At 42.9% G+C, this 27,835-nt stretch overlaps 1 protein-coding gene and 3 long non-coding RNA genes across 5 annotated transcripts; 3 read left to right on the top strand and 1 right to left on the bottom strand.

The window, feature by feature from the left end:
• Positions 1–10,115: 10,115 nt before the first annotated feature.
• On the top strand, positions 10,116–21,316 carry LOC112074865 (arginine and glutamate-rich protein 1-B). 2 transcript variants are annotated; one of them, XM_024141946.2, is made up of 4 exons: positions 10,116–10,687; positions 12,612–12,876; positions 20,006–20,089; positions 20,612–21,316. In XM_024141946.2, the coding sequence occupies exons 1-4, from the start codon at positions 10,356–10,358 to the stop codon at positions 20,774–20,776; spliced, it is 846 nt and encodes a 281-aa protein (XP_023997714.1). In that variant the 5' UTR covers positions 10,116–10,355; the 3' UTR covers positions 20,777–21,316. The 2 variants fall into 2 exon arrangements, with proteins under 2 accessions (XP_023997714.1, XP_023997715.1); XM_024141947.2 differs by having other exon boundaries at positions 10,117–10,687; positions 12,651–12,876.
• On the top strand, positions 12,983–13,531 carry LOC139025560 (uncharacterized). Its single transcript, XR_011477158.1, has 3 exons — positions 12,983–13,132; positions 13,172–13,201; positions 13,238–13,531. It is a non-coding gene; the product is annotated as an uncharacterized lncRNA (long non-coding RNA).
• On the bottom strand, positions 21,313–21,626 carry LOC139025561 (uncharacterized). Its single transcript, XR_011477159.1, has 3 exons — positions 21,545–21,626; positions 21,445–21,482; positions 21,313–21,386 (listed from the first exon to the last, which is right to left on the bottom strand). It is a non-coding gene; the product is annotated as an uncharacterized lncRNA (long non-coding RNA).
• LOC139025559 (uncharacterized) lies at positions 21,482–22,705 on the top strand. The gene is made up of 2 exons (XR_011477157.1): positions 21,482–21,527; positions 21,646–22,705. It is a non-coding gene; the product is annotated as an uncharacterized lncRNA (long non-coding RNA).
• Positions 22,706–27,835: the final 5,130 nt, after the last annotated feature.

Here is a 27,835-nt window from a genome sequence, read left to right as displayed (position 1 = left end):
ATGGTAGGCTTGTTATCTCGAGGATTTGGACAAATGCAGCGACATCCTTCCTGTTTAACTCCTCTGTGTTGTCTGGTTACCGATCACATGAAAAAAATCGCATTTGATTTGGGGGGAAAAGTTAGGTCAAGTGGGCAATGGCAAATTCAGTGGGATGACTCGTTGGTTAGCCCTCATAGAGAATGATAGAGGCCTCTCGTGGGCCAAAMGGCTATTTTAGCATGGGCAGCGCTATAGAGTGCCATTTTAGAGTAGTCAAAGTAGTCAACTGGGTGTGGAATCCTATGGGTTGTGGCCTCAATGGAGCTGCCCATGTGGTCACAGGTGTTACTATGGCACAGCTATAAAGAGGAGTCCTCTATCTATCTCTATGGTCTGCCTGAACTCCTGTCAATTTAGCGCCTTGAGGTTCTTCTTCTACAATAACATTATGGCGGTCCGCAAATAAACGTTGGAAATGCATGCCGCCACCTACCGTACTGAAGTGTGTAGACAATCCCTTCCTAACTCTACTGCACTCACCTCTGAGCTGTCTGTGCTAAACCTAGCATCCTTTCCCACAGCACTGGGACCAGAAGACCAGGGGACCACACTGTCTGTGCTGCTGAGACTAGCATCACTGGGACCGGAAGCACAGGGGACCACACCCTCTGTGCTGGGCCCAGTAACATCATACGGTAACGCTTTATTTTAAGGGTCCATAATAAACAACTTACAAGGCATTTATCAGACATGTACAAACTGTTTGCTCACCTTTTATGAATCATTACTCCTACTTTGTAAATGTTAGCAAGCTAGTTCTTCAAACATTTACAGTGCGTTAGGAAAGTTTTCAGACCCTTTAACTTTTTCCACATTTTGTTACTTTACAGCTTTATTCGTAAATGGATTAAATCAATATTTTTCCTCCTCAATCTACACACGATACGCCATTATGACAATTTTATTTTTGCAAATGTATAAATAAATAATACCTTATTTACAGAAGTATTCAGACCCTTTGCTATGAGACTTGAAATTGAGATCATGTACATCCTGTTTCCATTGATCATCCTTGAAATGTTTCTACAACTTGATTGGAGTCYACCTGTGGTAAATTCAATTGATTGGACATGATTTGGAAAGGCACACACCTGTCTATATAAGGTCCCACAGATGACAGTGCATGTCAGAGCAAAAACCAAGCCATGAGGTCGTGGGAATTGTCCATAAAGCTCAGAGACAGGATTGTGTCGAGGCACAGATCTGGAGAAGGACACCAAAACATTTCTGAAGCATTGAAGATCCCCAAGAACACAGAGGCCACCATCATTCTTAAATGGAAGAAGTTTGGAGCCACCAAGACTCTTCCTAGAGCTGGCCACCCGGCCAAACTAAGCAATCGGGGGAGAAGAGCCTTGGTCAGGGAGGTGACTAAGAACCCGATGGTCACTCTGACAGAGCTCCAAAGTTCCTCTGTGGTTATGGGAGAACCTTCCAGAAGAACAACCACCTCTGCAGCACTCCACCAATCAGGCCTTCATGGTAGAGTGGCCAGATGGAAGCCACTCCTCAGTAAAAGGCACATGAGAGCACTCTGGGAGTTTGCCAAAAGGCTCCTAAAGACTCTCAGACTATGAGAAACAAGATTCTCTGGTCTGATGAAACCAAGTTTGAACTCATGGGCCTGAATGCCAAACGTCATGTCTGGAAGAAACCTGTAACCATCCCTACGGTGAAGCATTGTGGTGGAAGCATTTTTATTTATTTTATTTTATCTTTATTTAACTAGGCAAGTCAGTTAAAAACAAATTCTTATTTATAATGTCGGCCTACCCCGGCTAAACCCGAACAATGCTGGGCCAATTGTGCGCCTCCCTATGGGACTCCAAATCACGGCCGGTTGGGATACAGCCTGGAAACAAACAAGGGTCTGTAGTGAGGCCTCTAGCACTGAGACGCAGTGCCTTAGACCACTGCGCCACTCGGGAGCTCCAAAGAGTAGGTCCCTGACAGGGANAGGGTCTGTAGTGAGGCCTCTAGCACTGAGACGCAGTGCCTTAGACCACTGCGCCACTCGGGAGCTCCAAAGAGTAGGTCCCTGACAGGGAATCGAACTGGTGAGAGCACCGAATCCTAACCACTACAGTGCCTTGCAAAAGTATTCATCCCCCTTGGCGTTTTTCCCATTTTGTTACATTACAACCTGTAATTTAAATTGATTTTTATTTGGATTTCAGGTAATGGACAAACACAAAATAGTCAAAAGTGGTGAAGTGAAATGAAAAAAAGTACTAGTTTMAAAAAATTCTAAAATAAAATAAAACGAAAGTTGTGCATGCATATGTATTCACCCACCTTAGCTATGAAGCCCCTAAATAAGATCTGGTGCAACCAATTACCTTCAGAAGTCACATAATTACATTCCACCTGTGTGCAATGTAAGTGTCACATGATCTGTCACATGATCTCAGTATATATAAACCTGTTCTGAAAGGCCCCAGAGTCTGCAACACCACTAAGCAAGGGACACTATGAAGACCAAGGAGCTCTCCAAACAGGTCAGGGACAAAGTTGTGGAGAAGTACAGACCAGGGTTGGGCTATAAAAAAAATATCAGAAACTTTGAACATCCCATGGAGCACCATTAAATCCATTATTAAAAAATGGAAAGAATATGGCACCACAACAAACCTGACAAGAGAGGGCCGCCCACCAAAACTCACGGACCAGGCAAGGAGGGCATTAATCAGCGAGGCAACAAAGAGACCAAAGATAACCCTGAAGGAGCTGCAAAGCTCCACAGCGGAGATTGGAGTATCTGTCCATAGGACCACTTTAAGCCGTACACTCCACAGAGCTGGGCTTTACGGAAGAGTGGCCAGAAAAAAGCCATTGCTTGAAGAAGAAAATAAGCAAACACGTTTGCTGTTCTCCAAAGGGCATGTGGGAGATTCTCCAAACATATGGAAGAAGGTACTCTGGTCAGATGAGACTAAAATTKAGCTTTTTGGCCATTAATGAAAACTCTATGTCAGGCGYAAACCCAACACCTCCCATCACCCCGAGAACACAGYTTTTCATCGGCAGGGACTGGGAAACTGGTCAGAATTGAAGGAATGATGGATGGCGCTAAATACAGGGAAATTCTTGAGTGAAACCTGTTTCAGTCTTCCAGAGATTTGAGACTGGGACTGAGCACTCAGGACCACAGACTGGGGCAAAGGTTCACCTTCCAGCAGGATAATGACCCTAAACATACTGCTAAAGCAACACTCGAGTGGTTTATGGGGAAACATTTCAATGTCTTGGAATGGCCTCGTCAAAGCCCAGACCTCAGTCCAATTGAGAATCTGTGGTATGACTTAAAGATTGCGGTACACCAGCGGAACCCATCCAACTTGAAGGAGCTGGAGMAGTTTTGCCTTGAAGAATGGGCAAAAATCCCAGTGGCTAGATGTGCCAAGGTGATAGAGACATAACCCAGAGACTTGCAGCTGTAATTGCTGCAAAAGGTGGCTCTAACAAAGTATTGACTTTGGGGGGTGAATAGTTATGCACGCTCAAGTTCTGTTTTTTGTCTTATTTCTTGTTTGTTTCCCACTAAAAAATATTTTGCATCTTCAAAGTGGTCTTCAAATCTTCAAATCTTCAACCCCAAAATATCTATTTTAAATTCAGGTTGTAAGGCAACAAAATAGGAAAAATGCCAAGGGGGGTGAATCATTTCGCAGCATCATGCTGTGGGGATGTTTTTCAGCTGAAGATAGAGCAACAATACAGAGAGATCCTTGATGAAAACCTGCTCCACAGCACTCAAGGACACAGACTGGGCAAAGGTTCAAATTCCACAGGACAATGACCCTAAGCACACAGCCAAGACAACGAGAGTGGCTTCCTGGAAAAGTCTCTGAATGTCCTTAGTGGCCACGCCAGAGCCCGAAGTTGCCTGATCGAAATCTCTGGAGAGACCTGAAAACAGCTGTGCAGCAACACTCCCATCCAACTGACAGAGCTTGAGAGGATCTGCAGAGAAGAATGGGAGAAACTCCACAAATACAGGTGTGCCAAACTTGTAGCGTCATATCAAGAAGACTCAAGGCTGTAATGGCTACACAAGGTGCTTCAACAAATACTGAGGAAAAGGTCTGAAATCGTATGTAAATGTGATATTTAAGATTTTTTATTTGTAATAACTTTGATAAAATGTAAAATATATTTAAAAAAAATAAAAGGTTTTTGCTTGGTAATTATAGAATATTGTGTGTGTAGATTGGGGATGGAAAAAAACAGTTTTAAAATAAGGCTGTTTTAGAATAAGGATAAGACTGTAACATCACAAAATGTGGAAAAAGTCAAGTGGTCTGAATACTTTCCAATATATAGAACAGTGAAGTCGGAAGTTTACATACACCTTAGCAAAATACATTTAAACTCCGTTTTTCACAATTCCTGACATTTAATACAACTAAAATTTCCCTGTCTTAGTCAGTTAGGATCACCACTTTCTTTGCAGAATGTGAAATGTCAGAATAATAGTAGAGAGAATGATTGATTTCAGCTTTTATTTCTTTCATCAATTCCCAGTGGGTCAGAAGTTTACATACACTTAATTAGTATTTGGTAGCATTGCCTTTAAATTGTTTAACTTGGGTCAAACATTTCGGGTACTTCCCAAGCTTCCCACAATAAGTTGGGTGATTTTTGACCCATTCCTCCTGACAGAGCTGGTGTAACTGAGTCAGGTTTGTAGGCCTCCTTGCTCGCACATGCTTTTTCAGTTATGCCCACAATTTTCTATAGGATTGAGGTCAGAGCTTTGTGATGGCCACTCCAATACCTTGACTTTGTTGACCTTAAGCCATTTTGCCACAACTTTGGAAGTATGCTTGGGGTCATTGTCCATTTGGAAGACCCATTTGCGACCAAGCTTTAACTTCCTGACTGATGTCTTGAGATGTTTCTCAATATATCCACTAATTTTCTTACTCATGATGCCATCTATTTTGTGAAGTGCATCAGTCCTTCCTGCAGCAAAGCACCCCCACAACATGATGCTGCCACCCCTGTAATTCACAGTTGGGATGGTGTTCTTCGGCTTGCAAGCCTCCCCTTTTTCCTCCAAATATAATGATCGTCATTATATTTCGCACCAAAATACGTTCATCTCTAGGAGACAGAACGCATCTCCTTCCTGAGCGGTATGGCGGCTGCATGGTCCCATGGTGTTTATACTTGCGTACTATTGTTTGTACAGATAAACGTGGTACCTTCAGGCGTTTGGAAATAGCTCCCAAGGATGAAGCAGACTTGTGGAGGTCCATAATTTTTTTTCTGAGGTCTTGGTTGATTTCTTTAGATTTTCCCATGATGTCAAGCAAAGAGGCACTGAGTTTGAAGGTAGGCCTTGAAATACATCCACAGGTACAATTGAGTCAAATTATGTCAATTAGCCTATCAGAAGCTTCTAAAGAGATGACATAATTTTCTGGAATTTTCCAATCTGTTTAAAAGCACAGTCAACTTAGTATATGTAAAGTTCTGACCCACTGGAATTGTGATACAGTGAATTATAAGTGAAATAATCTGTCTGTAAACAATTGCACAAAGTAGATGTCCTAACCGACTTGCCAAAACTATAGCTTGTTAACAAGAGTGGAGTGGTTGAAAAACTAGTTTTAATGACTCCAACCTAAGTGTATGTAAACTTCCGACTTCAACTGTATATACACTACCGGTAAAAAGTTTTAGAGCACCTACTCATTCAAGGGTTTTTCTATATTTTTACTATTTTCTAYATTGTAGAATAATAGTGAAGACATKAAAACTATGAAATAACACATATGGAATCATGTAGTAACCAAAAAAGTGTTAAAGAAATCAAAATAGCCACCATTTATCTTGATGACAACTTTGAACACTCTTGGCATTCTCTCAATCAGCATCATGAAGTAGTCTCCTGGAACACATTTCAATTAACAGGTGTGCCTTCCTAAATGTTAATTTAAGGAATTTATTTCCTTCTTAATGCGTTTAAGCCAATCAGTTGTGTTGTGACAATGTAGGGGGGTATAGAGAAGATAGCCATATTTGGTAAAATGCCATGTCCATATTATGGCAAGAACAGCTCAAATAAGCAAAGAGAAATGACAGTGCATCATTACTTTAAGACATGAAGGTCTGTCAATATGGAACATTTCAATAACTTTGAAAGTTTCTTCAAGTGTAGTCGCAAAAACCATCAAGCGTTATGATGAAACTGGCTCTCATGAGGACCGCCACAGAAAAGGAAGACCCAGAGTTACATCTGCTGCAGAGGATAAGTTCATTAGAGTTACCAGCCTCAGAAATTGCAGCCCAAATAAATGCTTCACGGACTTTAAGTAACAGACACATCTCAACATCAACTGATCAGAGGAGACTGCGTGAATCCGGCCTTCAATGTCGAATTGCTGCAAAGAAACCACTACTAAAGGACACCAATAAGAAGAAGAGACTTGCTTGGGCCAAGAAACACGAGCAATGGACATTAGACCGGTGGAAGTGTGTCCTTTGGTCTGGAGTCCAAATTGGAGATCTTTGGTWCCAACCGCCGTGTCTTTGTGATGTGGGTGAACCGGTGTGGGTGAACGGATGATCTCTGCATGTGTATTTCCCACCGTAAAGCATGGAGTTATGGTGTGGGGGTGCTTTGCTGGTGAGACTGTCTGTGATTAATTTAGAATTCAAGTCACACTTAACCAGCATGGCTACCACAGCAATCTGCAGCGATACGCCATCCCATCTGGTTTGGGCTTAGTGGGACTATCATTTGTTTTTCAACAGAACAATCACCCAACACACCTTCAGGCTGTGTAAGGGCTATTTTACCAAGAAGGAGAGTGATGGAGTGCAGCATCAGATGACCTGGCCTCCACAATCCTCCGACCTCAACCAAATGGAGATTGTTTGGGATGAGTCGGACTGCAGAGTGAAGGAAAAGCAGCCAACAAGTGCTCAGAATATGTGGGTACTCCTTCAAGACTGTTGGAAAAGCATTCCAGGTGAAGCTGGTTGAGAGAATGCCAAGAGTGTACAAAGCTGTCATCATGGCAAAGGGTGGCTACTTTGAAGAATCTAAAATATTTTGATTTATTTTGATTTGTTCAACACTTTTTTGGTTACTACATGATTCCATATGTGTTATTTCATAGTGTTGATGTCTTCACTACTATTCTACAATGTAGAAAATAGTAAAAACTAATGAGGTGTTCTAAAACTTTTGACCGGTAGTGTATAGTTCCTTAAACATCCTGTGTTGTGTGTTTGATCTACTACCAGCTACTGCAGGAATGTCCACTAATGGCATGCCCACCTTTTTGTGAGAAATTACAAAATTAAACATTTATAAAGTATTTATAAAGTATAAATAGCACTCACTTTAAGATTAGATACTGGAAAAAGTCTTTACCAATTATTAGTAAATGGTTTATTAATGTGCCATAATGATTAATAAATGGTGAACACAATTTAGAATATCATATAAATGTTTTATTACGGACCCTTAGAAAAATTTGACAATCACTGAATAAACTCCTTATAGGTGACCATTGGCTTATTTAATATCTTATAACAGCCTAACTACATATTTCAAATTAGTGCTTGTCAAGTGTTCCTCCCTGCCAACTTTGCTAGGTTTTTAAAAAATTAGGCTACATATAATTCAATAGAATTAAACAGCGAGAGAGAAGGAGAGAGAAAGAGAGACTGCCAGTTAATGTTTTGGCTGTATAATACAGTATAATACAGCCAATGGCTACAATATGGAACTGGCTGTCTCTCTCGCTCTCCCTGTTTTCCTCTATTGAATTCAATATACAACTTTCTGTGTTTGTCAAAGAACGATACCGGGACTATTTTATGTGGATGAGTATAGATTTCCAGCACGTGCTTCATTTGACAGTGCCACATGCTAATGCTAATCTTTCTGCCAAGAAGTGAAATAGGGTACCAAAGTACGAGTCATACCACCCATAAAACCTAGAGGTCAAACAGGGAAATGGTTCCAATTGTTTTTCCACCATTCATTTTTCCCATAGGGGATTTTAGAAAAACTTTAAATAAGGGCTGTGTTTTGTTGAGGTTTACACTGGCGTGACGTTTTGATAACCGTGTAAATATCTCTAGGACAAGGTGACTTTTATCAATATATTCACTTGTATTTACCCGGTCGGAGGCCGAGCAGTTGCCATACCAGGTAGTGATGCAACCCGTCAGGATGCTCTCGATGGTGCAGCTGTAAAACCTTTTGAGGATTTACTGTAGTATGCTATATGATTCCCTTGTCTGTGTTGAAACGTTTATCATCCGACAAACCTAATAGGAGTGACCTACTATTGGAAGCATTTATGTTATTACAGAGAATCATGGGTGGATTGACCGTTTCTCAATTCTGGCAAATGCCAGAAGGGCCGGACCATCTTAAATGGGGTGGTCGAAATTGACAACAAAAACAAACAAACAAACCAAAAACTTGAAATATATATATAAAAATGTATGGACACAGCCGGCGGCACATGGCCCTGTTTTTTGAATGACTTTTCTGTTGTCATAATAATCTATATTAAGCATCATCAAAGACAGTGATGGCCGCTCTGACTCTCTTTTCAGTCACTCAGTCAAAACAGAAAAATGAAAAGGTGGTACCAAAAAACAATTAGAGAGGTCAAAAAAACACCTCTTGAGGCCGACACTCTAAATGAGTGGGAATTAAACAACATATTTGCTGAAAAGTTCTGGTTATGCTGGTTCGAGTGCTTCTGTCTGTGTCTGTGAGAAATTACAGATCAAGCTGCTGTGGTGCTGTCGAGGTAGGAAGCAAACAGAGAAAGATACACTGACATAAATCATGTGACAGTTATAAGCCTAATATTTTGGTTGAATATTGTATGAAATATATTTAATACCTACTACAGTAGGCTAATTAATTAAAGGAGATTTAGGGGAACATTTAGACATTGAGCTACTTGAAAATATAGCCTAACATGTCGTTAGATTGGCTTTTATAACACATAGGTAGGCAATAGGCAACTACTTGACATTTATTTAGTGCTTTTTACTGAACACAATTCATAATGTATTACAATAAAGGTCCATTTGGGGACTGTCTGTGTATTTTCATTGTTTTAATCAATGTTAATTCGCTTCTGAATCTGTCTCTTCAGCCCAGCAAATGGATCGGTGTGTGAACATTCCAGGGCATAGACATATCTGATATGTGCAGAAAGCTTAAATTCTTGTTAATCTAACTGCACTGTCCAATTTACAGTAGCTATTAGAGTGAAGGAATACCATGCTATTGTTTGAGGAGAGTGCACAGTTATGTACTTGAAAATGTATATATTAAGTATCCATTTTGGCCTAAAATCATATGGGCAGTATTGATACAACATTTTGAACAGATATGCAATGGTTCATTGGATCAGTCTAAAACTTTGCACATACACTGCTGCCTTTTAGTGGCCAAAATCTAAATTGTGCCTGAGGTGGAATAATTATGGCCTCTTGTATTTCAAAAATGGCCTCTTGCATTTCAGAGATTATGGTACAAAATAAAAATGTATTTTTCTTTGTATTATCTTTTACCAAATCTAATGTGTAATATTCTCCTTACATCTCCCACATTTCCACAAACGTCAAAGTGTTTCCTTTCAAATGCTATTAAGAATATGCATGTCCTTGCGTCAGGTCCTGAGCTACAGGCAGTAGATTTGGGTATGTCATTTTTGGCGAAAATTTGAAAAAAAAGGTCCTTAAGAGGTTTTAAGGGCTTGTAAGTAAGCATTTCACTGTAAGGTCTACCTTCACCTGTTGTATTCGGCGCATGTGACAAATAACGTTTGATTTGAATTCTGCCATGTTTAGCGTCCTCCACCCACTGGAGTGCAGCTACTATCGCCAACAGTTAAACAGAGTATACTGCCTCCTTGAGGTTATCAAACGAGTGTAATTTGATGGATTATTTTGTGAGAACGTATTGATTTTTTAACTAACCATTTATTAATGTCCATCATGCTACATATCGCACAGGTGAGTTCATAAACTCAGCACAGGAGAGGCATGCATGAGCCGGAGATAGTCGGAAAAGACCGAATGCATTGCATTGTGGGAAACAGGAGCTAGTCGCCATCTTGCTTTAGCGCCGCAAGTTATCAGTGCAGAATAATAACCACGTTTGAATGAATATTTTCGAGACATACGAGTGTTTTAACAATTCAGTTTGAGCATATATTGCAGGTAGTGAGGTGTACGAGTGTGTAGGTGGAACACCGTGCTGTTTGTTGGAATATTTCCGACTATAGAATTAGCTAACTGGGTACGTTCGACTTGAGGTGATCATGGGTCGCTCTAGGAGTCGCAGTTCGTCCCGTTCCAAACACTCCAAAAGCAGCAAGCACAGCAAAAAACGGAGCCGGTCGCGTTCAAGGGACAAGGAGAGGACCAAGAAGCGATCCAAGTCCCGTGAAGCGAAGAGGAACCGGCGCAGAGAATCGCGTTCTCGTTCCCGGTCAGCTACAGCATCGACCCGTAGGGAAAGGGAGAGAGCGGTCACACCGCCGGAGAGAATTGACATATTCGGCAGGACACTGAGCAAGAGAAGCGCCTTGGACGAAAAACAGAGAAAAGAGGAGGAGGAGAAGAAAGTCGAGATGGAAAGACAGAGGAAGATGTAAGTTGTAGCTCAATATTTTAGCCATAATGCAAGACATGTTTGATAGGTAGGTAGCTAGCTTGCTAATACCAAATATATTGGCGCTTACTTAATGGCTACATGGGTTAATTAGCTAGAATGCTAACAGACATACACACAGGCATAAGCGCTAGCAAGCTAGCTGCCTACTAAATACGTGTCTTGAGGAGGCCCAAGTCAGCTATACAAGCCTGTACCATTAGACAACCGGCTAGCTAGCTAAGTCACTTGGCTGCAATTCATTTGTCTTTAGCCTAATGGAATGTATAGATTTAAATTCCTTTCATTTATGCACATGTATAGTTCTGCAGTTGTGCGTATCGGGCAATCTGGTTGGTCATTTGTCATGCATCACAAATCAACGACCTAGTGTCATGATTATGGCCTACAGTGGTTTATCCTGCTAGCCTAGCTATGTAGCCTCGCTCTGTGTCCCAAAAAGATTGTCTACAACATCTCTCCTCCAAGCTGTGAGTTATGTGAGACATTATGGCCAAATGTAGTCAACGAAATATACATTCATGATATAGGCCTTGTCACTGGTAAACTGTTTTAAAAGGGAGGGAATTCAAAACCACAGTATCTCACCTGTGAAATGAAACATGTCAGGTATCTATGCCCCTCTGGTTTTCAACTACTGAAGTCAAACCACATGACGTTCATCTGGCCGCAGACACTTTTAATATGTACTTATGTCAGTCCAAATTAGCATTCTGGGCGAAAGTCTTACGATAAGCCACAGTCCAGTCGGGAAATGTAACAATGAACAGCCAGAGGCAAAGTTACTTCTGTTTTTATCTGTTTCAGAACCACATTCCTTTACATGTCATACTGCATTATCCATGCATGTTGCACATTGCAAAAACCTGAGGCGTCACCATTTTTATAGTGCAATTCAAGAGGGAAGAAAAATGTTGATGACCTTTCTGCTTCAGCGAGCACATCGCATAATAACCCCCCTCCATTGTTTGTAGTTAGATGATATTGGTCTGACAGAGAAAAAAGACAAGGGGGGGGAAAACTTGTTGTTGGGCACCTTTTGGCCAGAGGCTGATAGACGCCCGATACCTACAACACCGTGAACTACACCTGGACTGCTGTGTGGGCTTTTACTGCCCAGCCACAGGGTCACTTAACCAGCCACACAATGTCCAATAGAGACACGGACACCAGATAAGGATACTGGTTCTAGATTTCCTGGTGGTTGTGTGTAACCAAACCAAATGAAATCAGAGAGCGGGACAGTGTCGTGTTTTTAAGTCCTGCCTGAAGCAATGTGACAACGACTCCCGATAGTCACGTCCTGTTGATAGGGCAGCTGAAACAGTTTAAAAGCATTTGAACAGTAAACAGGACGCCTGCCTTGTGTTCGTGTGCGTGACCTGCCCCTCCCCCCCGGGCATGCCGTTTGAACTGACCCACACCTACGTTTACCCCCCCCCCCCCCCACATTACTCAACTACTAAGGACAACCACACTTCCACCCCCCAATAGGGGGGGGGGGGGGGGGTTGTCTTGTGTCACTTAGGTCCCCCCCCCTCATCTCCTGTTGTCAATGGGTCAAATCTGTTTCCACACGTTGTATGTTAAGTACATATGTCATAATGACATGCTGCAATTTCCAAATCACTGAAACACCTTTTTTATTTTATTTTTTATTTTTTTATATACATATAGCAGCTTTATAACCCTGATAAACTTACAAATGCACAATTCCCAGAGTTTGGTGCTAGGAACACAAGCATTTCACTACACCCACAATATCATCTGCTAAATATGTGTATGTGATCAATAAAATTTGATTTGTTCCTGTAGCAATATCTGACTTTATTAAAGTTGCATTGATTCAACAGTAACCTGAATATGCATTGATTGTATCATGTCACTTGTGCTACCATGTCAGCAACCCTCCCCTCTTTCTCTCGCCACCCTTGCCGAGCAGCCGGCAGGTGGAGATAGAGGAGAAGCTGATCGAGGAGGAGACGGCGCGTCGTGTGGAGGAACTGGTGGCCAAGCGGGTGGAGGAGGAGCTGGAGAAACGTAGGGACGAGATAGAGCGGGAGGTGCTGCGGCGTGTGGAGGAGGCCAAGCGCATCATGGAACGCCAGCTGTTGGAGGAGCTGGAGAAACAGAGGCAGACGGAGCTACAGGCCCAGAAGGCCAGAGAGGTAACGCTCGGTCGTTGGGAATGCAGGCACCTCTACACCGCCCCACTACTGCCTTCTCTGGCAAGTGGCCCCCCCCCCCCAAACGGCTATGACAGGGTGGGTTTCACTGCTCAGGGAGGGTTGAGAGGGTAGGACACGGCTAGCTGAGGCTCAGGATAGGTGGGGTTTGGTTAGAGCTCTGTGCTTTACGGGTAGTAGACTGAGGGTTGGGTTAGAGCTCTGTGCTTTACGGGTGTAGAACTGAGGGTTGGTTTAAGTCTCTGTGCTTAAGGGTTGTAGACTGAGGGTTGGTTAGAGCTCTGTGCTTTACGGGTAGTAGACTGAGGTGGGTTAGAGTCTGTGCTTTACGGTAGAGACTGAGGGTTGGGTTAGAGCTCTGTGCTTTACGGGTAGTAGACTGATGGTTTCTAAATGGGGAAGTTAAACAGCCAATATTTGGCAGTGGACAGTCAAGACACGCAGGATTCATTTGAGACTTTTGCCATGGCCGGGTTATGACAATTTACTGACTTCATCCCTTCATTTGCTCTCATCATTCTCTCCCCTCCTTCCCCATTCATACATTCCTATTCAGAATGACTCATTAACTTTTTTTTTTAAACTTTCATTATTGTAAATATCTAAAATAAAAAATAAAGCTATTTTTCAAATTTGACATTTCATTATCAGTAACTGTCTCTGTGTCCAACATTCAGTGAAATGTGTTATTTCCCCAGGCAGGCAGAGAACACAGGTTTTCCCATCCACGACCCATACAGAAACAAATAGGGATGGAGAAACTTTGGCTTATTAGTTACAAATCAGTCCCTTTTTTTAGCCCAATTGTTTATTTTAGTGCTGTAACGGTACATGTATTCATACTGAACCTTTCGGTACGGGGACCGAATATATATACCCCCTATATAATATATATATATATATTCAATCGGGTTCAAAATGCGGACCGAATCGAGGTCCCCGTACCGAAAGGTTCAGTATGAATACAAAAAAATACAAACGCTAGGCCTATAGGCTATGCCTACGCTACGTTGTATATTTCTAGAGTAAATCTGTGCTGGAAAAACCATTTCAGGCTATTCTGTTGAAACAACTAGAGCCTATGAACACGTTGTAATCAAAATTTCAAATCTTCGTTTTGGCGAATTTCAAACTGTTGCTTTTGTCAGGCGCAGCCGGGAACTAGTTCTGTACGATGGCGAGTGGTGGTGGGGGTCGATAAACCATAATTGTTTAAATCTCCAGTTTGGGAACATTTTTATGCTTCCCAGTAGATTACAACAGCGATGGACAGGGAATGTCACCACTGCTCACCCAAGAATAGCCTATGCAGCTGCCAACACTAAACACGTTGACACATTTACGCCGACATCACCCTAGTATGCCTACCAAATCAGTATTCAAGCAGCCCCTTCACAGCTGATTCTGACTAAGCCAAAGAAATTACGAGCGATAGGTATGTTTATAGCTGCGGACATGCGCCCTTTCCCGATGGTTGAAAAGAATAGGGCTTGTTTTTAAGCACCTCGTGAAAGTGCTCGCTCCACGTTACGAACGTCGCCCTCTCGCATCCATTTCAGCAAACGGGTAGTACCAGCTCTAATATAAGCAAAGCTAAAGCCCGAGTTGTCCATGAATTGGCCCAATGCACTCCGTGTTGCACTTCCTACAGATGGCTGGACCTCCAGGGCTACAGAGAGCATCTTAACGGTGACAGCCCATCACATTACCCTGGAGTGGAAGATGAGAAGAATGTGCTTACAGACAAGCTGTCTTTATGAGTCACACTAATGCGCATATTTTTCCTCTTTGTTAGAAAACATTCTAGCATGGGTCCTAGACGATATCTGAGCCGTGTTTACATATGGGTTTCACACGCGTATTGCACTTTATTTTAGTGTTGTTGATGAGTAATCGTGTTTTAATTTTAAAGTGTTGATATGCCTGATTTGTGCTTTCATCAGGCATGTGACTGATGATCATATACTGTGCCGTGAAAAAAGTATTTTCCCCCTCTTCCAATTTTTTTCTAATTTTGCATATTTTTGATACTGAATGTTATCAGATCTTCACCCAAAATCTAATATTAGATAAAGGGAACCTGAGTGAACAAATAAAACAATTATATTCTAGAAACAGCTGTTTCCTGAAGACTGTGTGATCATGCTCTCTGCAGCCGATGTAAGACCTTTTAAACAGGTCAACATTCACAAGGCCGCAGGGCCAGACGGATTACCAGGACGTGTACTGCGAGCATGCGCTGACCAACTGGCAAATGTCTTCACTGACATTTTCAACCTCTCCCTGTCCGAGTCTGTAATACCAACATGTTTTAAGCAGACCACCATAGTCCCTGTGCCCAAGAACACTAAGTTAACCTGCCTAAATGACTACTGACCCRTAGCACTCACTTCTGTAGTCATAAAGGACTTTGAAAGGCTGGTCATGGCTCACATCAACACCATTATCCCAGAAACCTTAGACCCACTCCAATTTGTTTACCGCCCCAACAGATCGATCGATGATGCAATCTCAATTGCACTCCACGCTGCCCTTTCTCTCCTGGACAATAGGAACACCTATGTGAGAATGCTATTCATTGACTACAGCTCAGCGTTCATCACCGTAGTGCCCTCAAAGCTCATCAATAAGCTAAGGACCCTGGGACGAAACACCTCTGCAACTGGATACTGGACTTCCTGACGGGCTGCTCCCAGGTGGTACTGTTAGGTTACAACACATCTGCCACGCTGATCCTCAACACGGTGGCCCCTCAGGGGTGCGTGCTCGAGTCCCCTCCTGTACTCCCTGTTCACCCATGACTGCACGGCCAGGCACGACTCCAACACCATCATTACGTTTTCAGACGACACAACAGTGGTAGGCCTGATCACCAACAACGACAAGACAGCCTATAGGAAGGAGGACAGAGACCTGGCCGTGTGGTGCCAGGACAACAACCTCTCCCTCAATGTGATCAAGACAAAGGAGATGATTGTGGACTAGAGGGAAAAAAGGACCGAGCACGTCCCAATTCTCATCGACGAGGGTGCAGTGGAGCAGGTTGAGAGCTTCAAGTTCCTTGGTGTCCACATCACCAACAAACTAACATGGTCCAAGCACACCAAGACAGCAGTGAAGAGGGCACGAAAAACCTATTCCCCCTCGGGATACTGAAAAGATTTGGCATGGGTCCTCAGCTCCTCAAAATATTTTCAGCTACACCATCGAGAGCATCCTGACGGGTTGCAGCACGGCATGGCATGGCAACTGCTCAGCCTCCGACCGCAAGGCACTACAGAGGGTAGTGCGCACGGCCCAGTACGTTACTGCGGCCAAGCTTCCTGCCATCCAGGACCTCTATACCAGGCGGTGTCAGAGGAAGGCCCTAAAAATTGTCAAAGACTCCAGCCACCCTAGTCATAGAATTTTCTCTCTGCTAACGCACGGCAAGCAGTACTGGAGTGCCAGGTTTAGGTCCAAGAGGCTTCTAAACAGCTTCTACCCCCAAACCATATGACTCCTGAACATCAAATCAAATGGCTACCCCAAACTATTTGCATTGCCACTCCCCCCCCCCCCCTTTTACACTGCTGCTACTCTGTGTATTATCTATGCGTAGTCACTTTAATAACTCCACCTACATGTACATATTACCTCGACTAACCGGTGCCCCCGCACATTGACTCTGTACCGGTACCCCCCCTGTATATAGTCTCGCTATTGTTATTTTACTGCTGCTCTTTAGTTACCTTTTTTCTTGTCTGTATTTTTTTTAACTGCACTGTTGGTTAGGGGCTCGTAAGTAAGCATTTCACTCTAAGGTGAATACCTGTTGTATTCGGCACATGTAACTAATAACATTTGATTATTTTATTTCATGAACAAAGTTATGCAGCACCCAATGCCCCTGTGTGAATAAGTAATTCCCCCCAGACACTCAATAACTGGTTGTGTCTCCTTCAGCTGAAATGACAGCACTGCTTTAACTCAGCGAGGTTTGTGGGTTTTTAAACATGAACTGCTCATTTCAAGTCCTGCTACAACAKCTCAACTGGGACTAGGTCTGGACTTTGACTAGGCCATTCCAAAACTTCTAATCTGTTACTTTTTAGCCATTGTGTGCTTTGAATCATTGTCTTGCTTCATGACCCAGCAGCCCTTCAGCTTCAGCTCGCAGACAGATGGCTTGACATTCTCCTGTAGAGTTCTCTGAAACAGAGCAGAATTCATGGTTCCTTCTATTAAGGCAAGTCGTCCAGGTCCTGAGTCAGCAAAGCATCCTCAAACCATCACACTACCACCACCTGTGACATCAGGTGGTGTAGGTGTCTTGGAGGGCAGATAGTTTTGCCACCAGTGATGCGTTGTGCAGACCTCACTACCCTCTGGAGAGCCTTGTGGTTGTGGGCGGAGCAGTTGCCGTACCAGGCGGTGATACAGCCCGACAGGATGTTCTCGATTGTGCATCTGTAAAAGTTTGTCAGGGTTTTGGGTGACATGCCAAATTTCTTCAGCCTCCTAAGGTTGAAGAGGCGTTGCTGCGCCTTCTTCACCAAGCTGTCTGTGTGGCTGGACCATTTTTTTAAAGTTCGTCCGTGATGTGTACGCCGAGGAACTTAACTTTCCACCTTCTCCCCTACTGTCCCGTGTTCCGTGATGTGACTGGTTTTCTTTTTGTAGTCGGTTATTTGCTGTAGACCCTGCCACATACTTCTCGTGTCTGAGCCGTTGAATTGGGACTCCACTTTGTACCTACACGGACATTTATGGAGTGTCTGGGGGCAGTTATTTTTTCACATTGGGTGTTGCAGAACTTTGTTAAATAAATCAAAWTCATATACTTATTTTATAAAAAAATGTAACTTAACTCCGGTTCCCTCTAACTAATATTAGGTTTTGGTTGAAGATCTGGTAACATTCAGTATCAAAAAGGGGGAAACTATTTTTCCCGCCACTCTCTATATGGCGTCACACTGTATTTTCTTAAATTAAAAAGCACAACTAACTCTTGGCATTCCATTTTCCCGCTGTACCGAAACCGACCCGTGACCCCAAATTGACAGTACGTACCGACGGCAAGTAGCCTGGCGGGTAGGAAGGAGCGTTGGACAAGTTGCTGGATCGAATCAACCCACTTGTTCCCCGGGCGCCGATGACGTGGATGCCGATGTTAAGGCAGCCCCCCCCCCCCCCCCCCCCCCTCTGATTCAGAGGGTTACATGTGGAAGACACATTTCAGTTGAATACATTCAGTTGTACATCTGACTAGGTATCCCACTTTCTCTTAACAGTGACCCCCCCCCTCCCAAAACGACAGTACATTCCGAACCGTGGGTTTGGTGAACCGTTACCCCTAGTTTGGACTCCCGAGTGGCACAGCGGTCTAGGGCACTGCATCTCATTGTAAATAAGAATTTATTTATCAGTGCACCTCACTGAGCTACCCCCTCCCCCACACTCGCTCTTATTCAGACCCCCCCCCCTTCCATTTGCAGCATTAGACCTGTCACTCCACACCACTTTCTGTTTTTGAATAAATAGCCTAATAAAAGTACGTGATTACATACACAATTTAGTTTAGTGTGTCCAATAAAGTTTATATTATCGTCGTCCTCTCTTAATCCTTGTTTTGAATAGCTCCCATTTTTAGAAGGCATCTGCTCTGGGATACGTAACAATGACGGACCTCCATTTCCTGTTTCCTGTTTGCAAGGTCAATGATCTCTGGTCTAACCCTGTCTGTTAATGCTACTTATTTAATATTCATTTTTTTWATGTTGAAACTTAACACGGTTTTAAAGAACAAACAACCACAGCAAATGCTCTTTATTAGATTTGACGTCCTCATGACTTGCTTCTCTTTAGGGGTGTTTTTTAATATATATTTTTTTCTTTAATTTAATTTTGATTTCTGGACCCAACTTGTGTTAACACCATTTGACCTGAACTGGCCTGCAGACAGCTCCCAGCTCATGTGCTGTGTTCAGGCCTCCTCCACACTGTACTCTACAGCTGCTGTATGTTGTCTCCATGTGAACTGAGCCAGAGAGAGCGGCTTTAAAGAGTGCGAGCTGGGCTGCAGGCGGCAGTCAAGCTGTACACAGATCAGTTTTTTAAAGAGGAAGGCCACAGGCGGGCCGGGCGCATTTTGGTGTATGGCAGCCCCCCTCCCCACCCCACCCTTCCTCCTCCAGGAGCGCTTCTCTCTCTGCAGGGGACACAGTCTGGACGAGACAGTAAATATTCAACCGTTTTAATGCTGAATGCTTTCACCAGTTGTGTAGGTATACGTGCATTGGTGAGCTAAAACTATTCACTCCTTTTTTTGAATTTGTTTTTTTTTAATCCTTTTTCTCTTGCTTGATAAGAAAGAAGCAAATAGATTTTTTTTATTTTTTAGAATGTTTGTTTTTGTGTCTTTTAAATATCTGCTATGTAAGTGTGACGAGTGGGTTTCCCCTCTTTTTATATTCTCTTTAATGTCTTAATGATCCAGCTACAAGTCTTATTGAGTGATTCCTGTATATGGGCAGGGCTTCTTTTCCCCTTTTGATATATGTTGTGCTCCTCTGTGTTCTGAAAGCTTTCTGCTCGACAGAGAAGAACGGATGGGAGAGGCTGGTTGTGATGGGAGAGGCTGGTTGTGATGGGAGAAGGCTGGTTGTGATGGGAGAAGGCTGGTTGTGATGGGAGAAGGCTGGTTGTGATGGGAGAAGGCTGGTTGTGATGGGAGAAGGCTGGTTGTGATGGGAGAAGGCTGGTTGTGATGGGAGAAGGCTGGTTGTGATGGGAGAAGGCTGGTTGTGACACACTCCTTTGTGTAGGATGAAGACGAGTGACTGTGCCCACATGTGTGTTGAGAGGTCAATAATGTATACTTGGGGGTGTTGGGAGTGTGTGTTGGGAGTGGGTGGGGGTGTTGGGAGTGACTGGGTGGGGGTGTTGGGAGTGACTGGGTGGGGGTGTGTGTGTTGGGTGTGTGTGTGTGTGTGTGTTGGGAGTGGGTGGGGGTGTTGGGAGTGACTGGGTGGGTGTGTGTGTGTGTTGGGAGTGTGTGTTGGGAGTGACTGGGTGTGTGTTGGGAGTGACTGGGTCCGTATCCTGTGCTAACATGGCATTGTGTCTTTAGGAGGAAGAACGATCCAAACGGGACGAGCTGGAGAAAATCCTGGAGGAGAATAACCGCAAGATCGCTGACGCTCAGGCCAAGCTGGTAAAAACCCCTGTTTCCTCCTCCTCTGTTCTGTTCAAACAGCAAACGGGGCAATTCTAGGATGAATTATGGTCGTTCTTAATATTGAAATACGTGGTCTTCGTAGCTTTCATGTGAAATGCAGTAGTGGCATTTTTTGTTTTGCCGTTTTGAGGGCGTAGACGTAGATTCCCAGGGCTTCTGTGAGAAACGCTACGTTAGCACAGTAACGCATCCTGGCACCGGCTTTGCATTGATGGTTATCAGTAACCATTAACAATAAGTCTTGTTGTTTTTCTTCCCCTTCGCCTGTTTTTATCATCTGTTTCTGAAACTTCACTCCATTTTGTAAGATGTATTTTTGTTTTTATTTGGACAAGTCACGATTTGTGTTAAACAACAACAAACTGATTCTAATAACGTCTTGGTGGGGCTCAGAAAACATCAACAGTTTGTGGGCATTTTGGCATTGCAGGATCTTTATCATGACCCTGGTGTGTGTGTGTGTGTGTGTGTGTGTGTGTGTGTGTGTGTGTCCACCAGGCTGAGGAGCAGTTGCGTATCGTAGAGGAGCAGAGAAAGATTCACGAGGAGAGGATGAAGCTGGACCAGGATCGGCAGCGGCAGCAGAAGGAGGAACAGAAAATGATCCTGGGCAAGGGAAAGTCCCGGCCCAAGCTCTCCTTCTCCCTCAAAGCCACCGAATGAGTCTCTCATCCCTCCTCTCTTCCTTCTCATCCCACCCACCTCTCTGCTCCTCCTCCTCTCTGGAACGCTAGCTGTGTGGAAGGCTGAAGGAAGGGTAGCCCACGGCGCTGTCCTGCCACGCACCGCCCTGCTCTACAGACCTTTCCCAACCAAGCCTTGGAGGGAGGCCCGCCCACCTTCAAACACCTGTCTCGCCGCTTGACCCCTTTGACTCCCCCCCCCCACCCAGTGACTATTGTTTGTGTTTTTATTTTTTAAATTTATTTTTAAGGATCTGATCTGTCATGTACAAAACTGTCACTACGTGGTCCTCTTACTGTGGCCCACGAGTGGTTGAGTCCCCTCTGTTTCTTTAGGGTAAGTGTGTTCTGTTGAAGCTTATTAAAACTGTGGGCTTTAGGAGTTGGCCTAGGTTTTCCCTGTGCCGTATGTGTCTAACGTAGAAAGCTGATTTCCCAAGCAGGGCTAGCCTAAAGTGATGCTGCAGGCAGGGCTAGCCTAAAGTGATGCTGCAGGCAGGGCTAACCTAAAGTGATGCTGCAGGCAGGGCTAGCCTAAAGTGATGCTGCAGGCAGGGCTAACCTAAAGTGACGCTGCAGGCAGGGCTAGCCTAAAGTGACGCTGCAGGCCAGGGCTAGCCTAAAGTGACGCTGGCAGGCAGGGCTAACCTAAAGTGACGCTGCAGGCAGGGCTAGCCTAAAGTGAGCTGCAGGCAGGGCTAGCCTAAAGTGACGCTGCAGGCAGGGCTAGCGTCCTACATAAAGTGACGCTGCAGGCAGGGCTAACCTAAAGTGACGCTGCAGGCAGGGCTAACCTAAAGTGACGCTGCAGGCAGGGCTAACCTAAAGTGACGCTGCAGGCAGGGCTAGCCTAAGTGACGCTGCAGGCAGGGCTAGCCTAAAGTGACGCTGCAGGCAGGGCTAGCCTAAAGTGACGCTGCAGGCAGGGCTAGCCTAAAGTGATGCTGCAGGCAGGGCTAACCTAAAGTGACGCTGCAGGCAGGGCTAGCCTAAAGTGACGCTGCAGGCAGGCGCTAACCTAAAGTGACGCTGCAGGCAGGGCTAGCCTAAAGTGACGCTGCAGGCAGGGCTAGCCTAAAGTGACGCTGCAGGCAGGGCTAACCTAAAGTGACGCTGCAGGCAGGCTAGCCTAAAGTGACGCTGCAGGCAGGGCTAGCCTTTACTCGGTAAAGCACGGTGACCTCCCCTACACCTCACACACAGATGTTTTTATACTCGTGTTTCTCCTCGGTTTAGATGTAGCATCAAATACAAAAACAAGGACAAGGAGACCCTATGCTGCCACAGGGAACCCAGGCCAATTCCCAATCTGCCCATGGAGCTGGTCAGGTTGGAACAGGATACGAGTGTCATCCGTGGTGGTGGGGGGGGGGGCGGGGCGAAGCGAAAAGACATTCCGTATATGTAATATTTAGCGTCTCTGTGGTGTCCTACTCCTGTGAGTTAATATATGAAATGAATCCAAACAACAAGGGATTTATTAATCGTGCATCATTTTACTGAACTGTTACTGTTTACATCTGAGTGAGTTGTGCTCTGAAGTAGACTGTTTCAGACCTCCTTAGTTTGTGTAGTTTATTAACTTCCCCTTTTGTTAGGGTCCCCGTTAACTCACTATTGGTTCCTAAAGGATGTCCAAGTCCAGGTGAGATTGACTAGCTACATGGTTTAGGTCTGAGAGAGAGTGTGTGTGTGTGTGACAGAGAGAGAAAGATAGTGTGTGTGTCTGACAGAGAGAGAAAGAGAGAGTGTGTGTGTGTCTGACAGAGAGAGAGAGTGTGTGTGTGTGACAGTATGTATGGCTGACCGCTGGTAAGGGGCTTCATGAGTAAGTGAAATTTGTCTTGTGGTAATTTCCCCAACTTGTTAATAGGGACTGAACAATTTACCAATAAATCCATTGAATGCTTCCAAGTGTCTCGGATTGTGTCTTCCGTTCGATGGTTATTTCCCATTGGCCAATTGTTGACAAAATATCTAATTGGTCCAAAGACCAATTATGGGAAATATCAGAATTGGCCTGCATGTGTAAACCGCCGATAACCACGTTTCTATGCAAGTAAAGTCCATATATAAAAATCAGGAAAGATGCGATGGTAATTAGGAAGTTTCGGGTACAATATTATGAACGCTGACATTTGTTCATTCGACATGGTGTGGTCTTTTTTGTGTCAGTAAAATGTATTATGTCGAGAGAATGGCCAGCCAGTTAGCGAAAATGGTGTTGGAAACGTCTTTATGAGGTAATACTAATATAATAATCATATCAACGCCAACTTGGGAATCACACGATGATATGGTTGTGTGGTCCTCTCACTAAACCTACCGGAAAATCATGCACTTTTATTAGTCTTACTGCATAAATAATTGATAATCAACGTCAGAGTGGTGAAAGTGCATAGTGATATTGATGCTCATTTCCAATCGATATTGAAGATCTTCTGGTGACATGATCAATGCTTGACTGCCGTTTTGACAAATACAAATATTCTTGCTCTTTTACACAATGTGTACTGAATCTGCGAGCTGTTGGCTAGAGCGTACGTGTCGAGACCAGAGTGGTCACATTTTAGCTGTTTAAAGCAACAGCTTTTGTGAACAAAACTATTGGTAGTGTTGGAAACGCATTGAACTTTAGATTTGTATTCGGTACATGAACACGAGTTAAATAAAAAAAATTAAGCGAAAATGTCGTTTTTTGTGCGCACTGTGATCATGCACTGATTATCCCCCCAACAACTCAGTTTGGTGAAAACGCCACTGGTGTGGAAAATGCTCATATTTTCTTTATGTAAATATAATATTTAATATAAATATAATATTTACATGTAAATCTGTCGCCAATTGGATGGAAAACTAGCTAATGCATCACTATTTTCTCATAGGATTTTCCCCAATGAGCCACATTCCAGGGGATTGTTTAGTTTTGAACTGGATCACAGTTTGTAACCCTTTTTTACAGTTTTTAACGGTGTACATTTTCTCATTTATCTACTGTAACCTTTAGCATCGATGAACGTTTGAACATCTTGAAGAACAATCTGGCCTTAATGGCCGTGTACTCTTCTCTCCACCCTGCACAGCCAGAAGAGGACTGGCCACCCCTCAGAGCCTGGTTCCTCTCTAGGTTTCTTCCTAAGTTCCTGCCTTTTCTAGTGGGTTTTTCCTAGCCACAGTTCTTCTACATCTGCAATGCTTTCTGTTTTGGGGTTTTAGGCTGGGGTTTCTGCATAGCACGTTGTGTCATCTGCTGATGTAAAAGGGGCTTTATAAAGACATTTGACGTATGATACGATTTATATTTGATTTTAGGAATGAAGAGGATGAATCCATTTGCATTTTAAAATAAATTAGTTTGTGTATTTGGACAGTTGATCTTAGCAGTGATGTGAAATCAAGATAATAATTATTTGGAAAACGGGAGCTGACTGGAGTCTCAGTCACTAAACGTCCAGGTGGATCACACACAGGACGTTGTGCCAAAAGGTTCAAAATGAAATGTTTGACATGCCAAATCCTGGACGTGAGAGCGTCCATCCTTAAATAACCGCCATGTCCGTGCTGGAACCTCTACTTTTTAAAGCCAACCCGGGTAATTGGAGACAGTGACGTTCTCTCTCTCTCTCTCTCTCTCTCTAGAACACGTACACAGAAACTAAAGTGCCAAGACAAAATATGTCACTATTGTAACACATCTGAAAGTGCCCGTCAGCGTTAAAACGACGCATTAGGTCGGAGAAGACTTTGGAACATTATAGTATAGGTCACTTTAAATGACAAGTGTGTTTACTGGGTTTTCAGCGGCAGGGTGCATGCATAGTGAGTTCAGCAGGACTCTGTTTGACCCCGTTACAGGTTCAGGACACCCACCCATAGACCTGAGATGTTCTCCGTGTCATGTTGGTAACACCAAAGACGAGAGCAACTGAATAAACAGAGGTTCGACTATTGAAAACTCAGTCCCGCTGGTTAGCGGGCCTTTCAAGTGAGAGAAGGGGGAAAAAAAAGGAAAGTTTAGTCAGATCAAGTCTATTCGATTTTGTTTGTTTGAAGTAGGCTACAGTACAATAGCCTATAATGATACAAGTAACACAAAGGACAACCATTTTCCATGACAGGCTAGTGTATTTTCTGCCTAAATTACTTTGCCCAAAAAGKTTTTTTCAGCAGTGTAGGCTAGCCTACAGCAGACAGACACCATCAATGATAGCCACACATTAAATTCAATTTAAGACGTGTATAGTTTCTATTATAAGTTAAGATAAATATATTTAAACATTTCACACACATTACTATGAATGTTTCTCTTTTAACAACGCTATGCTTTAGGCCTAGTGTTAACGCAGGCTTTTTATCACCTAGTTATGCAATTCAAGGCTGATTGGAGATGGAACGTTTGAAAGTATTAGAGGACTAATTTCTAGCTAAACGATATGGGGCGGTTTCACATGCATAGTCCTGGAATAAAAAGCAAGCTCAAACGACAATCTCCATTGAAAGTTTTTTTTTTTTTTTAGACTAGGACAATTCTTAATATGTGTACGGGAAACTGCCCCTAAATTATGATAATAATAATAATACTAATAAAAATAAAGACAATAATAATAATAACATGGTTATTGAAATAGGCTTACTCTATTGAATCGTCTGGTGTTTAACTTTTTGCTGTGGAGACATAAGGAGACATAATTCCTGGCAACAAATGTACTATGATTATTATATAACATTTTACAACAGACCTAATTCACAATGGACCTATTTTATTATTAGTACATTTGACATTTTAGTAATTTATCAGACGCTCTTCACCAGAGCGATTTACGTAGGCCTTAATAACAAAACTGTCAAATTATCTGTCTTACTATATATATATATATTGGAGCTGAATGTTTAAAAGTGTACTATTCAGAAACTTAACCAATTTGTTGAAGAGAGTTTGTGTGCATTTTCCGATTCCTTGCTAGACTTGCTGACTGACAGCCTACCCAGGAAAAGCGCAGAGCAATCACTACCGATTGTTTACGGCTAATAGGGGGGATATTTTTAAGACTGAGGAACTCGGCGCTTCCTCTCGTCTCCCGAAGGCAGCATATTATCTGGAATCCTGACACTATTCCATTACACTTCCTATTGTTTATTCAGAGAAGGTCAAAGGATTAAGCGTCTATATAGGCTTCACTTTTTTTATTAGTTCGCTTTACCTTCTGTGGACTCATACGATTAAGATAAACTTTTTACATTTACTTTATAACATTCACATGTTTATGTAGATATTTTGTTATTCCTCCTTAACCGTTCGTTCATCTTTCGTTTTGAATTTATCATATGTTCTGAGCCTAATCTTCGCCAAATAAACATCAATTCGACGGCGGACATTCTATCCGTGTAGATCCGGCCGGTAAAGTCGCGCAAAGTCTCACTTTGCGGTGTGTTGATTCTAGTCAAGAGGATCGGAACGCCGGCACCGCAGGCGCATTCCACCCTGGTTCCCAAATGATCTATCTCGTGCGATTTACAGCCCATTTTATCAGCTAAACAAGCAGTGCAATAAGCATTTGTAGCCTTAAATACATCACTGACTAAATTAAGAGATTCGAAAGTGTGAAAACGTCCCTCGTTTGGACTGACACGTGTAATTTAGTTTGAAAAGGTGTGTGGGTTTAAATGGCTCATCAAATCTGCGGCCATTACACTAATTACAGGTTACCTTGAGCTGTCTCAATTTACTATAAAAGTACATTTTAGCTTCCATTAGGAGATTCTCATAACAAAAACGATGCGAATGTTGTTCTATAGGCCTAACATCTAGAAATCACATTGTTGTAGACTGGTGGTGGTAAGTTTGTAATAACTTAATGATAATAATGACAATAATTATTATAATAATTATAAGCCTAATAATTAAATAAAGAATTCGAGTTAGAAAAGAATCAAACACTGAAACTATAAACCAAAGATTTGGGTTTTATAAATAGCCATAAATTACATAATTATCAATAATAAAGATTCAGATTCTCTCTTTGAATGACTTATTGGTCAATTTTGATCAACCATTTGCATAAAAGATTATTAAAATAAATATTCGATTGTTCAAAACGTTCACTCACCCTTCTCCGAGCGAGCATCCGCTAGTGTGCGCTGTTGCCTTTTGCAAAAAAAGTTGCCTTCAACGCCCTGTCGTTTGAGGCGGTTGATGTGGATCCCAATGTGGGACATTTCATATACATTCTGACATAGGCCCTACAATATTACTACACACGTCGTGAATGTTGTGTGGATATTTTTCTTTTTTGTGGAGTATTTTGATAATAACATAGGAATGTCATCAAGCCAATAAATCAAGTGTTAAACGCAAATGTGCGAAGTTACCTATTACAAATAAAGATCGAGTCACTTTATCACGCCGAGTTAAATAAAGGTTCAATTTAAATGTTAAAAACAAATCGCCTGCTTAATATTCTTGACATATCATATCCCCTGAGTATTATACTTGACCTACATCGTGTTGCCTTACGCGATGTTCTGAGAACAGCCTGAACGTCATCTATATTATCACTTGATTTTAAAGATCGTTTTTTGAGATACAATTTCTCTCGTGGTCAATGCACTATTAATACAATATAACGTCATTTGACTGCTTCTTCAATTCTATTCCGTTCGCTATTACTGCTGTTTTGCAGTTGAACCAGTCGGCCGAGTTGCCTCGTTTGATTGACAGGAGTAGTCCTATTGACTTTCGGGACAAGTGCCCAATGAGGAGCAACGTGGGCGGAGTCACTGTAAAACAAGCTCTGCCAAATATTCTGAATCCCGGTCAGTTGCAGTTACTTGCAATACAGAAGACTCTGCGCAGCATTCAAGCGTTCAAGCATCGCTATACGTTTTCGCCCAAAGCATTTCATTCGGATCTGCAGGATTCAAACCACAGCAGTTCATTTGTAACCGAAATGGACCCCATAGTATGACAACTTTCATTTGACTTGATTTGTTTTTTTCATTGTCATATTTGATATGTATTTTTCTTCATCCGATATCATTG

This window comes from Salvelinus sp. IW2-2015, unplaced genomic scaffold (genome assembly GCF_002910315.2).
Source record: "Salvelinus sp. IW2-2015 unplaced genomic scaffold, ASM291031v2 Un_scaffold2851, whole genome shotgun sequence".
Lineage (NCBI taxonomy): Eukaryota > Metazoa > Chordata > Actinopteri > Salmoniformes > Salmonidae > Salvelinus > Salvelinus sp. IW2-2015.
This window is presented reverse-complemented; position numbering and strand designations above follow the sequence as displayed.

What these genes read in the sequence shown, in the direction of transcription:
- LOC112074865 (XM_024141946.2), top strand. Translation starts at nt 10,356, where the DNA reads ATGGGTCGCTCTAGGAGTCGCAGTTCGTCCCGTTCCAAACACTCCAAA. An exon ending in AGGCCCAGAAGGCCAGAGAG is followed by an intron (nt 12,877 to 20,005) that starts GTAACGCTCGGT and finishes TTGTGTCTTTAG; the next exon opens with GAGGAAGAACGATCCAAACG. An exon ending in CTGACGCTCAGGCCAAGCTG is followed by an intron (nt 20,090 to 20,611) that starts GTAAAAACCCCT and finishes TGTGTCCACCAG; the next exon opens with GCTGAGGAGCAGTTGCGTAT.